Source organism: Dermacentor variabilis, chromosome 1, assembly GCF_050947875.1.
Source record: "Dermacentor variabilis isolate Ectoservices chromosome 1, ASM5094787v1, whole genome shotgun sequence".
NCBI lineage: Eukaryota > Metazoa > Arthropoda > Arachnida > Ixodida > Ixodidae > Dermacentor > Dermacentor variabilis.
This window is the reverse complement of record NC_134568.1, coordinates 160,683,780-160,698,807: the sequence shown is the minus strand read 5'-3', so window position 1 is coordinate 160,698,807 and position 15,028 is coordinate 160,683,780. Positions and strand designations below refer to the sequence as shown.

General features: G+C 40.6%; 1 protein-coding gene across 1 annotated transcript in view; it reads right to left on the bottom strand.

Moving 5' to 3' along the window:
* LOC142587585 (E3 ubiquitin-protein ligase UHRF1-like) overlaps positions 1-14,665 on the bottom strand; it is a 97,177-nt gene extending 82,512 nt beyond the window's left edge. The window contains exons 1-4 of the mRNA XM_075698715.1: positions 14,264-14,665; positions 13,346-13,483; positions 4,548-4,604; positions 1,285-1,580 (exon numbers count right to left, since the gene is read on the bottom strand). Of these exons, the coding sequence (XP_075554830.1) occupies positions 1,285-1,580; positions 4,548-4,604; positions 13,346-13,483; positions 14,264-14,416 (644 nt within the window). The 5' untranslated portion in view covers positions 14,417-14,665. The remainder of the gene's footprint in view (positions 1-1,284; positions 1,581-4,547; positions 4,605-13,345; positions 13,484-14,263) is intronic.
* Positions 14,666-15,028: the final 363 nt, after the last annotated feature.

Below are 15,028 nucleotides of genomic sequence, written 5' to 3'. Positions count from 1 at the left end.
AGTCAGGGTCGATCTAACAGAAGTCAACTGTAGTAAATAAAGTTTTACTGCAATCTAATAAAAAAGCTAATCACGAAGGAATTTCTGCTGGTTACATATACCTTAAGGTAAGGCAAAAAGGGTGAAATCATGTTTAAAGGAAAAGGAACAAATACAAGGATACCATTTTTCAACAATGAGCATAGCAGAATAAAAGGCTTGCTGTTCACTTGTTTGCATTTCATTATGCTAAGCATAACATAGGCATGTCCTCCCCATGAATGATCTGAAAGCTTTACATGCTTCAAGTAGCCTAAGAAAAAAATTTGTTTGCACAAAATGGCAATTTTTTTCGCCTTTTGTTCCTTTGTGAGCTCAATAAGTGAAGGCACTATGAGAAGACACACTTCAGGACACTAAAAGCATTATTTGAAAGGCTGATCTTACAGGAAGTTATCAACTACCTCTGAAAGGATGTGCAAGCTGGCTGGTAGGTAGTATGTTAAAATATACCGCTCTGCTTGGCTTTATCAAAATGTGTCCTTTCTTTTAAGGTTCATTAAGTTCTGCTAGACATTTAGAAGAAACACATTAACTATGGTGTAAAGGCACAATAAACTTTTTTTTGCTGAAGTGCACAATAGTACGTCATCATGGCATACTGTCTAACATAGCCAAAATGTTTCAGCACAGATTTCCACAAAATTTATAGGAATATCCAAATCTTTATTTTGACAAACAGTCATGCAAATCAGCTCAAGTAGCTTAGGCTTAGCCCCAACGTCCAATAGATGTACCGTGGCTATGCTTTTTAAACATATACTAGCTCCACATAACAAAGCCAACTTATAAATGACAATTGTAATTGTTGTAAATATACAATAGATGTCTACAAGGGCAATACCTCTGCTACTTGTGCATCACTGCATAATCATAGTTCTGTCAGATAATCAATGTTTCTTTCTTGGCCCTCAAGTCTACAATGGCAATGCACAAGTTCACCCATTCAGCACATGCTCTGACAATTTCAACAAAATTTTCAGAAACTAATAAAGCAAGAAAAGCTCCAAGCACTATTCATTCAGGCAGCTCTTATTTCCAATTTAACTAGTGTTAGCAGCCAAATTATGCCTATTTGAAATTAAGTAACCCAGTTTTAATTTACTTGTATGATAAATTGACAAAATTAGACCATGTGAAAGAGAAAAGCCAAGCATCTACTAATAAAAAAAAATGTTTAAATCACAGGTCAAACCCCAAAAGAAAAAACAATCAGTGGCGATCAAAAAAAAAACAGAAACTTACTCATCATACTGAACGTGGTAAAGTAAGCCATCATCTGCAATAGCATTTGTTGGATCTGCTCTTTTTAATTCCACAGATGGTTCATTGGCTGCAGAACGAGCAGGCAAAAGCTGCGACTCTGCTGTTTTTGGTTTTGAAGCTTCCAATACGCTCTCGCTCTCGCAGCCATTCACCACATTAGTTTCTTCCCCTGAGTCTGCGGGTGTAGACGTGCATCCACCTTGGGTAATTTTGACAACTTTGGCTTCAAACCAAGCTCCATTTGTCAAATCTCGAGCATCCACCAGATCGCCCACCTGCATGTCAACATGTGTCACCATTATTACAAATTGTTGAAGTGTTTCTATCGCAAAAGCATGCTCACTCATGGTGCATAGCAAGAGAACATTTCACAGTAGCAATGAGCTACTGTTAAAAAGTAATAAATAATGAGTTTTTAGTTGCCACTTCAGTGTTCTGGATCAAAACACTGCAGCATGTGCTTTCATTTCTTTCATAAGTCACAATACCACACTGTGTCAGTCCTATCTCCCATTATACATGGGCATTTCAACATTGCACCCTCTAGTGTACCTTCTCCACAAGTAAAGCAACTGCTTTGCTTTCTGTAGCAGCTTTTAGCAAGGGCAGGTACCTATTACGATACCTACTAGCAAGATACCTAATACACTGCAAATTTGACAGATTTCAATGCAATTTTTCCTCTATTCCAGAAAAGGGATTTTTCAATCCAGTGTTCATCCAGAAAAGACCATCTCATCTCACGATGATCTCATGAAGACCAGAGTTGGATTGGACAATGGTAAGACTAGATTTCTGGTCCCCCTTTTTCATAAAACTTTATCATCAATCACACAAACACGCTAGATTAGGGACTTATAACAGGCAGTATTGCAGGCTTAGCAGTAATAAGCGCAGAAGCAGTTCTTATACCTCTACAGTTACGGTATTCAACAAATCTCAGCCTTTTGTGTTTACAGGCTAAATTCATTGTATACTTCCTGAACACTGTCATTGTCATAACATTCAGACTGCAGTCTTACTGTGGGTAAACTGTGTTCCCTATAGGTCTTTCTCTTTATAGCTAAATTAAGGGCCTAAACACTTGGTTCTGATGAAACAGCATAGACATTTATCTTCCTCAAAGTGACTTTCATATGTAGACATACATGCATTATGGTTTCTTTTTCTTGTTCATTTTACACAAAGACAAAAATTAAAAAGATCTACCGAAGCAGAAGGGGGACTGCAAAGTACTGGAACACCAATTACTGACGTGAGCAGTTGTACTATCAGGGTCAAATGAAACGTGAACAGCAGAGCGAGTGGCCCAAGCATAAGTGAAGGTATAGTGCACGCCGTCCAGCCATCACCACTGACAGGTGTGCACATTCAGTTTGGCCACAGTGCGCAAGTTTGCCGACTGAAAGAATGAATGTGGCGTACAAACGCCAAACCGCATGAGCAAATCTATCTCTAATGATGACAGTGCAAACTGCACCACGCACACTACTGTTCATTTGATGCCGATAGCTCTTATGGTTTCCACGAAGCGTGCGACAACACTCGCCGTAAACTGCAATAGTTTAGCTTCTGTTTATTTTATTTTCTCCCTCCCAAACATAAGAACCAGAAAACAAGAGAAAATATCTCACTACAGGGGGACCACGTAGCGCGGCCAAACCGGATGTGCGCGCCTGTCAATGATGATGACTGGACAGCGCACACTATACCTTTATTTAAGTTTGGGCCACGCGCCCCGCTGTTCAAGTTTCATTTGACGCTGATAGTACGTCTGCCACGATGATCTACAGGAATAATTTTTCCCATTAATAGCACTGAAGCATCAATTTACGCCATTCTGCAAATTCAGGCAAGCCAATATGATTGCCAGTCAAACAAACATCAAAAACAAAATTAATTTCACCTTTCAATGAGCATGCTAATAAAAATACTTAAAATAAGCGAAACCAAATGTGTGCACAGCTGTTTTTGGAGTGTACATAAAATGTAAAACTTTGCAAACGAGTGTTGCCATATTCACGATGATCATCTACTTGCCATGCCCAAACCTAGTGAGGGGCCATTGAAGACAAGAATAAAGTAAGGACGTGGTGCCACACTAGGGTTAATAAACAAGATGAACTTTTATGGTATGGAATTACAATTATGTTGCAAGCTCTACTGAATGAACAGAAATAGAATTCAATTATGAGGTTAATGAATGCTTGTTGAATACTAGTGGAATAAAACAAAAAAGAAAATGATGCTTGAGCATTGACTGCAAAATTGAATGACATGCAGTACCTTTAGAAAAATCTCAGTGATTCATACATAATTCCTCACGTGTACAGTCATGGACAATGAAACACAGACAAGTTAGGGCCAACAAAACGCATTATTTAGGCTCAAGGAGAATGTGTTCGGAGGCTAGTTGGTAAGACATTTCGGCTTGTATGCTTAGTGCGATTCCTATCCCACCTTTCACTACCAGATAAGTAGGGGTGCGAGATCATGCTCTCAGCTGTTACTTGAAAGGGGCGTTTCTACTTTATAATTGCTTGTTCCTGTTTCATTTGTGCATTAATGAATGTGCACACTGCATTCTAATAAAATTTATAGTGCATTAACCCTACTGACCCTTTTAGAGAATTATATTTTGAACCATTTAAGAAGTACACAGTTGACAATTAAAACTCCTTACATGGCCAGTGAATTAATATATGAATACTATATAATTTACAGAACAAACTTATCTGCTAGCACTTGGTAACAGCACAATGAAATAGCTTGCACTCTCTATCCTACACCCTTATATGCAACTATGTAAAGGCTTAAGGCAAATAACGAATTACCTCTCAAGTAGAAAATAATTATACAGATTAGAATCATTATTTCTCACTGCGGGTACACTTTTCAGTGCAAATTACACAGGGACACCACACACTAGTGCTGTGTCGTGTGGTCTCCCTACCGCCCCGTGCAAGTTTGCACTGAAACATTAAACAATAACTCACTTAGTTTACCCTACTTCTAAGCAATACTCACCTTGGACATGGCAAGAGCTATTTTTAAAATAAAAAACAGGCAACATGTCCTGTGCTTGGATGCACATGTGCAGTAACCTTCAACCTTACACCATTAAAAAACATAGCAAAGAATAAAAACCATTTTTTTTTTCAACATTCCATACACTTTGAACAAGCTCACACCCTACATTCTTAGCAGTCTTTCCTCGCTACTTGAAGAACAAATATACCGACCTTGTAGTACAGGCTTTGCATGAAGCATGGAGATCCAACAGGTGGTTTGCTTGGTTCCTAAAGAAAATTGCAGAATTATTCATTTATCACGGCAGCAAAAGCACATTAAGCCTATAAGAAACCCTGAAACAACTTCTAACATGGTAAACAAACCTGCTTAGTCATTGGACTTTAGCGTCATGAACATCAGAGCCAAATATTACTCCTGTACTTTTATATATGCTCCTATGCACTTAGATCACAATCATTCAGTCAGATTTTTCAAGGCACCATGACTAAGCAGTGGCTGCAGCAAAAGGGAAAACAAATCTCATCACTGAGAGAGGTTGTGCTGTGGTAGCTTGATAATTGCCTGCAGTGAGGGTGTCAAAGATGAGTGCCATACAAAACAAGCACAGAAGAGAACACACAAATTATCCTGCCACTCCCAGGACCATTGCCAGGCTGGCCTGTTCAGTTAAATGCGGCAGCGGTTCTCTCTTCAAGCCACCTCCACAGTACTATATGGTGGTGGACCAAACTACCACTAAGCAAATATTATGGCATAGGCTATGCTGATACCAGAGCTAAGAGCATAATGAACAGAGCGTGGCAGACATCTTTCCATACAGACACAGCAGCATAGCTTGAGGCACAGTAGCGACAAAGAAAAGGAAAAGAAGGCTACAAGAGCATGGCAGCAGCCTCCGATTGCTGACAACTTCATTTATACATACACACAGCATATTCACGAGTTTTTTCTTGCAAAAAATTAACGAGGAGGCAACCTTTAATACGAGACACATTCAACACTTTTCATAAAAGGCATTGCAGAGCCCCTTTAAGACACTTTGTACCAAATTGTGCGCACTGTGCATTTGACCATATGCACAGATAAAAATAGAAAGCTTGGAGAGAAGTTACTAATGTTTGGCTTTTTTTTCACATCATTTACATGACAACCAGCACTGGATGAGTGCCAATTTGTGCATTTTGATGAAACAACAATGTCAAAACAAGCCATGATGGCTTCCAGGATGGCTGTGACAAGTGAGCCACTTTTATTATTCTTTTATACAGTTCTGCCCATATATTCCAAGCATAAAAACTTTTATTTCTAATGTAAAGAGTACAACAAAAACAAAGGACAGCCAACTGCATCCTCGCTCTCCATCAGCAGACTTCCAGCAATTGTGGTGCTATGTACATAAATATTTTTGTACATGTGTTGGTAAAAATAAAGATCGGTATATCAAGGTTTTAATATTTATTTATCTTAGGTACAAGTCAGTACTTTTCAATAAAAAATAATGGTTTTTTTTTCCAGAATAAGAAATGGCATCCAAAAGGGTTAACATCAGTTATCAGAAAGCTGCATCACAAAGCAAATGTTTACGCAAGCCCAAGCTATAGGGAAGCACACATGGTTTAAAACAGTTCCATGAAAAACCATGCTACCATTTTTATTAAAGGAAAGTTCATGCACAAGTATGGGGTAATGCATTAAATATAGTACTGAATAGCCGCAAAAATAAAATATGGTAACCTTGAATATATCCACACTATTCTGCCAAAATAATGTTCACGACCCCCCCCCCCCCCCAGCTTACCTTATCACAAAATAAGCAAAAATTTGTGCCCTACACAATGTCATTTTTCCTCCTACAATGTATAGCGGTCGGCCTAGTAATTACAGTATGAAGCTTCAAGGACTCAAGAGCTCTAAAGATAACCTAAATACATGATCATTTAATGTGACCAGTTCAATACACACCTAGAGTACAGCAGCTTCAGGCATAAAGTTATATCACATAATTTAAAGGTGGTGGTCCCATGGTAAAATAAACCAGTCATTCCAGTATAGCGGACACTAAGAACACATCATGGCTATGCCACTGAAAGCTGAGTACATCACTTATCGCCCTGAATACACCTGTTTTTGTCAGATCAGTAAAGCTAAGCAGCACTGTGCTCGACAAGTATTTACCGTGTTCATAGCGAGTTTTGTCAACAAAAAAACAAGAAGTGTTCATGGTCATTCAAGCACCTAACGAAACATTTTTAAGGACTAAAGCAATATTATGTCTGACAGTTTGAAAACAAAATGCCATCTTCAACAAGAGTAACATTTTCTGTCTGTGGTGAGTGAAACTTTGGGATGAGGTGTCCAAACAAAATCCACTATACCCCATTTCAAACGTAGCAGGTAACACTGCAAAGGCTTCCTTAGAAAGACTTTTTTCACTGCATGCATTTGCGGCTAAAAAAATGGTGCATCACATATAAAAGAAAGATGTAGGTATGCGTCGCATAATTTGACATAACATTAGGATTCATACTTACATGTTGCAGAATATGGCGTAATTATTATATAGAAGATGCCACAGATTTGAACCTTATTAAAGGGACACTAAAGGCAAATATTAAGTCAAGCTAAAGTGGTGGATTAGTCCTCGAGAATCTCTAAGGCGTCAATATTACCGCAAACAGGGCCTTAATTATCGAGAAATTGAAGTAAATGCAGGACATGATTAGAGACTCCCCCGGGGCACTCAAGTACTTGCCTGATGACGAAAGCACTCCTCAGTTAAATTCTGTCACTAGTACTCAACCACTTGTTGCGGAAAACATCCTTGTATTGTATTATAAGACGAAATAAAATGCTACTTGTGCAGTGCTATCTCATTCTTTAGAAAAAAAAAGAACTAATTGAAATTACCCTTGACAACGATGCGGGCAGTCGAAGGGTTTCATTTTCGCTCGACTCCGCGCCGCCCACGCTTTCGCGTTTCAGTAGTTTCGTTATCGCGTAGTGCTGTGCTGGTTTTGCTGGCTCGCAAAACTCGCACAAATGGCAGGTAGCAGATAATTCAACTTTCATGTGATGTCGTGGGGTGCCCAAACGGTCTACGCCACTTGACCAAAAAGCAGCTGCAGCAGCGAATCCACCACTCTGTCTTGGCTCAGTACCACCCTCTGTCAGGCGCCGCTTTACTCCCTGATGGCAGCAACGGGCGATGATGGCGTATGCAACGTCACCACTTCCCGGTCAGGTGGCAGGAGATTTGAATTGCAATAAAGGTATACGGACCCTTCAGATGCAATTTTCTCATAAACTAAGTCTTTTCTTGGCACGAAACAAGCGTTGCGAGGTTTCTGGAATGGTATTTAAACAGTCCACGCCGACTTAGTATTTGCCTTTAGTGTCCTTTTAACAGTGAACGAGCAGAGTGACACGTTTCTATGACCATCAGCCTCAGCACACCTCTTTCGCCTGCGACCTATACATACTCGAACTGTCCATAATAGAAGCACAAACTTGAACAAAGAATGCATGAACTCACATAACCTTACATGCACAGGTTGTAGTTGTAGTATATAAAGTAGTTATCCTATAGAAAGTGTCGCATATCAAAAACAACTGCCACGAAAAATGCGTGGGACGAGACTTCTCCCCCACAACTTGTACAGCTGTTCGCGGCATTGCCTGCTAAGTAGGAAACAGAGTACAGTAGATACTCACTATAACGAAGTTGAAGAGAGAGGGTCAGCTACTTCTTTATAACCATTACTATGTTATAATGATTGTTCACCATTACGGCCAACATCTGCCGCTGTGGGGGTTGAGAGGCAGTTACCATCTGATAGCGCAGCACTGAAGGACCGCATAAAAAATTTTAATAGTGTATGTGTCATTTTATTCTTCCAACATACACACACCCTGGAAAATTGTATAAGCACCATATCTTTAACACAGCTGTGGGCCTAAGACGACTTCGCAACAAAGAAGTTCATGATGGCTTTCTGCTGTGAAATGATCACTAAGCCTTCATTCTGAATTAAAATAAATATTATATCCACTTATGAATCATTTTAGCTTTGTTGAAGTCAGATTTTAAATACCTGGCATCTATGGGAGTTTCAAGGGAAATTATATAAACTTTGTTTATTTCATTACTTCGCTATAACCCATTTTGTTATAATGAGGTTCAACTCATTTGCAGCACTTGGTTCATAGCTGAAGAAAAACATAGCTTAAAACTGATAAACCCATAAAATACAATGAGACAAAGGCTATAGCCATCCCCTACGTCCCACTCTCTTTCTCTTGTCCGTTTTAAACAATGTTTTTATTGAACATCCGCTAAGCTTGGCTGTGAATTATATTTAATCATTTTTTTTAGGAACTTGATGGCAGGGAGGGAGTTGGCAGGCAGTTTACTTGGGAACACTGAGTGATTATGGCTTAACTCCGTTCTGCAGCGGAATAGTTTGGGTACAACAGGTCGACATAACTGCTTTGCTCAATGCGCAACAGTTACGATGACCATCGCAGATTTCCCTTCCCTCCCTCCCTTAAGCCCTAATAAGCATTACTTAATCTGAACTTCAATGCAAAAGTGGGGAAAAAGCAGGCTGGCGAACAAGCGATTGGCAACAATGGCACCAATTCTAGGAATGCTAGAGGAGAGATGCTAGTAGAATTCACAGAAAGGAATAAGCTTCGAATAATGAACACCTTTTTCAGGAAGCGTAGCAACAGAAAGTGGACCTGGAAAAGCTCTAATGGTGAAACAAGAAATGAAATTGACTTCATACTTTATGCTGATCCCAGCATAGTGCAGAATGTAGAAGTGATAGGTAGGGTAAAGTGCAGTGATCATAGGTTAGTGAGGGCTAGGATTCACCTCAATTTGAAGAGAGAAAGAGCAAAATTGGTCAAGGAGAAACAGGTCAACCTAGAGGCAGTAAGGGTAAAACCAGACAAATTCAGGCTGGTACTTGCAAACAAATATGCAGCCTTAGAACAGAGAGATGATGATGACATAGAGCTAGTGAATGAAACCCTAACTACGCTAGCTTCAGAAGTAGCAATTGAAGTGGGAAGCAAGGCACCAAGGCAACTAGTAGGCAAGCTCTCCCAAGTAACAAAAGAGCTAATAAAGAAACGACAATGAATGAAAGTGTCCAACTCAAGAGATAAGATAGAACTCGCAGAACTGTCAAAACTGATCAACAAGACAAAAATAAGTGATATTCGAAATTATAAATTGAGAAAGACTGAAGAAGCCGTAAAAAATGGACGCAGCCTGAAATCAGTGAGAAAGAAACTTGGCATAGGACAAACTAAGATGCATGCACAGAAAGATAAGCAGGGTAATATCAGCAATCTCGAAGATATAGTAAAAGAAACGGAAGAATTCTATACTGACCTGTACAGTACCTAGAGGAGTCGGGATATCTCCATTAAAAACAGTAATGAACAGGATACAGAAACTCCTCCTATAACCAGTGATGAGGTCAGAAGGGCCTTGCAGGACATGAAACAAGGAAGTTCGGCAGGAGAAGATGGAATAACACTCTATTTAATCAAAGATGGAGAAGACATAATGCTTGGAAAACTGGCGGCTCGCTATACGAAGTGTCTATCGACTGCAAGGGTCCCAGAAAACTGGAAGAATGCAAACATTATACTAATCCACAAAAAGGGAGACGTTAAAGAATTGAAAAATTATAGGCCCATTAGCTTACTCCCAGTATTATATAAAATATTTACCAAAATAATCTCCAATAGAATAAGGGCAACACTGGACTTTATACCCCAGTCGCACAGGCACTTTGAAAGTCCTTTGAACCAAAGATCCTTTACTTCAAGGGAGAATGCACACTGTCACACAGGCACAGCAAAGGAGCCCTACTGGAAGGGAGCTTTTTGTCAAAGGAGTGCGCGTTTGTCCTTTCAAACCTCAAGGGAATACTTTCGAGCCTAGAGGGCATCTGACAGCAGAAAAAATAATCTCTAAAAATATGGAAGTTCAACTTTTACCTCTTCAGTACGAGCTTATAAGTACTTAATACTGTTACTGAAGTACTAAACACGTTCGGGACACCTGCAATCTTCATCATGAAAACGCCGGCACAGCAACGCCGGCACGGCCAGTCGTCAGCAGCAACATCGACACAACATGGGTTCCATGTGCGATTTGGTTCTTTGGTTAGCGGCTGCTAGGCATCCCAGTCTCCTTGGCTTTTTTCTGCGCGTCTTCTTCCCTTGTCACTTTTGTTTTGTAGTTCTTTACCACGTTTACGCGGACCTACTGCTGCCTAGCCACAACGAATGAAACAAAGCACCTGAAGCAAAGGCAACAACAAATAATCGACGCCAACGTGCGGTGTACGAAACGGTACACATGGTGGCCATCATTACAATAAATACATCTGTTTGTCGTAAAGTAATGCCTTTACTACGTGTGCATTTTGTTTGACGTTTCTATGTATTAGGAAAAATAAATGTTGATGAAAAAAATGTGACAAATTTATTATAAGACGCATTTGGTTTTAATTATTTTTGAGGCAATGGCAGTGCTAAGGACACATTGCAGTTTCTGTTAAAAGCTTCAACGGAGACTATCTGGAGACCATGTAGCACCGACATGTATCCCTTGAACTAATGTGCTTCTGAAAGCTCAATGCTCCCTAACTTCAAAGGACCTTAGGCATGCTCGTGTCACTGGGGTATAAGTCAACCACGGGTACAGGCTGGCTTCAGGAAGGAATACCATGCAATGGATCACATCCATGTCATTAATCAGGTTATCAAGAAATCCGCAGAGTACAATAAGCCCCTCTATATGGCTTTCATAGATTACGAAAAGGCATTTGATTCAGTAGAGATACCAGCAGTCATAGAGGCATTACGTAATCAAGGAGTACAGAACACTTATGTAAATACCTTGGAAAATATCTACAGAGGTTCTATAGCAACCTTAATTCTACACAAGAAAAGCAGGACGATACCTATAAAGAAAGGGGCCAGACAGGGAGACACAATCTCTCAAATGCTGTTCACTGCGTGCTTGGAAGAAATATTCAAGCTATTAAACTGGGACGGCTTAGGAGTAAGGATCGACGGCGAATATCTCAGCAACCTTCGGTTTTCCGATGACATTGTTTATTCAGCAACAATGCAGACGAGTTACAACGAATGATTGAGGACCTTAACAGAAAGAGTGTAAGAGTGACGAAGATTAGTATGCAGACGACAAAGATAATGATGAATAGCCGGGCAAGGGAACAAGAGTTCAGGATCGCCAATTTAGCCTCTAGAGTCTGAAGGAGTATGTTTACCTAGGTCAATTAATCGCAGGGAACCCTGGATCATGAGAAGGAAATTCATAGAAGAATAAAAATGGGTTCGATCGCTTACGGCAGACACTGTGAGCTCCTAACTGGAAGTTTAGCATTATCATTGAAAAGGAAGGTGTACAATCAGTGCATTTTACCAGTGCTGACATAGGGGGCAGAGACTTGGATACGGACAAAGAAGCTTGAGAACAAGTTAAGCACCGCGTAAAGAGCGATGGAATGAAGTTTGCTAGGCATAACATTAAGAGACAGAAAGAGAGCGGTTTGGATCAGAGAACAAACAGGTATAGACAATATTCTAATTGACATCAAGAGAAAAAAATGGAGCTGGGCAGGTCATGTAATGCGCCGGTTAAATAACCGTTGGACCATTAGGGTTACAGAATGGGTACAAGAGAAGGGAAACGCAATCGAGGGCGGCAGAAGGCTAGGTGGAGCGATGAAATTAGGAAATTCACGTGCGCTAGTTGGAATCGGTTTGCGCAGGACAGGGGTAATTGGAGATCGCAGGGAGAGGCCTTCGTCCTGCAGTGGACATAAAACAGGCTGATGATGATGATAAATTTGAACTCTCAAGAGTACAAGAGCAGACAACACCTGTGGAAACCGCAAGGCTGTAAACCGTGGACTGTGGAGATAAGATGAAAGGGACTGTTGCCTCCTATAAAAGCGGCAGCTCTGGCTTATCCCCTGTGACATACAAAAAGAGAAGTATGGAGGAGAATGGAAGGGCCATATTGACAGCATGTGCGCTACTTCCAACACAGCTACGGTGTGACCTTTGTCCGCTACACTGGACTTACTAGTACTCACATCAGTGGTTTGTGCTCTCTCATGACAACCACTTCCAATATTAAGAAAACAGTACAGCAGTATTCTTCATAGTTTTGGCCAATGCTGCTGTCGGTATAGGCATATCAGTCACTGCTGCACAGACCACATTAAAATTTTTGCACACCACTTTTACTTTTAGCATAATAAGAACAACTAGTACCATTACAGCAGTATTTCCAACTTTGCTAGCACAACCAATGTGTATGTCCAGAGAGCCATCACAGAAACTAATGAAAGGCTAGTGTGCGTCAAGCCACAAAATAAAGCACTGCAGAGGGACACAACACAAACATAATCTGACCATATGCGATAGAATATCCCTTCAATCGGCCAAATGTTATGTCCCAAGTTATAAAACCCAGTCTATGCAATAAGATAAATGTAAAAAAGCTTTTTTTTTCTTTTTCCAATATCTCTAAACTCTGCTGCCTACTTTAGGAGACGATTTTCCCTTAGAATATGAGTCACTGTCCGTTAGTGAGCAGCATATGCTGCTGAAAAAAATTAACAACAGACAAGCATGTCACCCAACAGAACATTTAAAAAAATGCACAATGCAAAAAAATGCATTGAAGGAGAGGACTATTGTTCTAGGCATAGAAACTATCCTAACAGCACAGTGGTTGCGCTTCTGACTTTTACTATTATGTCTGACTTTCAGAACACAAGGCAGTCTTGCAAAAAGAGACTGCGATTTTCAGTTTCATCACCTCTTATCTACACTCGTAATTTACCAGAACATGAAAGCTTATTTCCAAAGTTTTCCTGCAGTGTCTTTAGACAATACAGGGAAGCTTTAAGATAGTACTGCGATAGGAATGTTTCAAATCGCAACTCACCTTCAAATTCTCTTTGAGTGAAGTCGAAGAGCTTGCAGAAGATGTGCTCGTGGAATCTGATGGAACAACCCTGACTAGCAGCTGAATAATATCATTCAACCCAACGTCATAATCAAATAAAGTATAGCCATCTTCCAGCTGAAACAAAGGTAAACAAACCAATCACAGCAATGAAGCATAAATTTATGACACGTCACCTTAACACCAACAATTGTGCACATTAGTAAGATTAAATGTACAAGCAAACAAATGCCTTACTTCACCCACAAAAATCTCCTTAACATACTAAAGTCACATGTTATTTGTAAAATGGCCCATCAACTGAAGAGACTAGCAAAGCTGTGGGATGAACAGAATTATGTTACGTCAATACAATAACTGAATGTAACCTTTCCGCAAGCACTACTGACTGCTAAGATGCAGTGCATTCAAGTGCAATACACAACTGCTGCACTGAGATACCTTTCGAAGTACCATATAAAAACTTGAATAACAACGGAACATGCAGCCACATATAGCAAAATGTTCAGAAATCAATAGCCCTCACCACTAATAGAAAAGCTAAACGCTCGCTACAGAGACAGAAATCATACATGTCAACATTTCGTTCTATTGTAAAAATTGTCAGCGCTAGAAGTCCAATCTTCACACAAACTTGTTCGTGAACTTTTTCCAACTATGACTAAAATCATTCTGCCCAATCTATTCTGTTATTCGGGAAAATGCTGTAAAGCAAATTGTATCTCAGCGAAAATATGCAGAGGCACTACTAATTTGCACACCCCAATTCGACGCAACGCAGTGTCCGTACGCAGCGAAATGCTAAGTGCAAATTATGCGCGGATCGTCTTAAGACAAAAGCCTACACCAATTGGTCATCCCGCACATATCCGAGCTCAAACTGCAGCGGAAACTTACCTGTTTGCCTCGATAGAAGAGTCTCTGCAACGCTGTTTCGACGTCGAATTCATCGCGAACACGAAGACGCAGTTCTTCCACCTTAGTGATCTTCGATAGGCCATCAATGCGCACCGACTTACCGCCGTCCATGGTTCGCACTTGGATCCACATCGTCGCAAATACTGCTCCTGCGAGCTCAGGTCTCGTAAACAGACAATTTACGTTGAGTTACTTGAGTAACAGTGGTTCTGACTGGTTAGATGAAGAAAGAGGAAAACTCGAATCTCGTGCGAGCTGAGCTAGGGCGTGCTGACCCACTGACAACGCACGATCACTTCTAAAGTGACTGCTGCGTTTGAAGGTTTCGGCAATTTGGCGGGAAAAGCTGCGCGCTGGCGCGCTGGCTTCGGATGGATACACAAGGGTTGCTGGCGCTACTATCAATGGAGCGTTCGCTTTTTCGGTACGTTGAGGCAATAGTTGAGGTAGGTTGAAGGCGTGAACATAAGCGGGAATGTGATGGACGCAAGAATTATTTGACAAAGTTCGATAGCTTTCTGCAATCACTTGATTTTGAATGGTGTCGATACCTTCTCATGGCGCCGGATGCGCCTGCTTTTTGGACTTGTATCCGCGTTCGAGAACCTGTCCCAACTGCTCCACCTGAACGTTCCATTTACCTTACTATGCCGACCATGCTTCGGCTTCTTTCAATATAATGCGTAAGTGCCTGTCACACGCTAATCTCGAATGTGACTGCCCCAGTCGAGCTTTCTGTAAAGG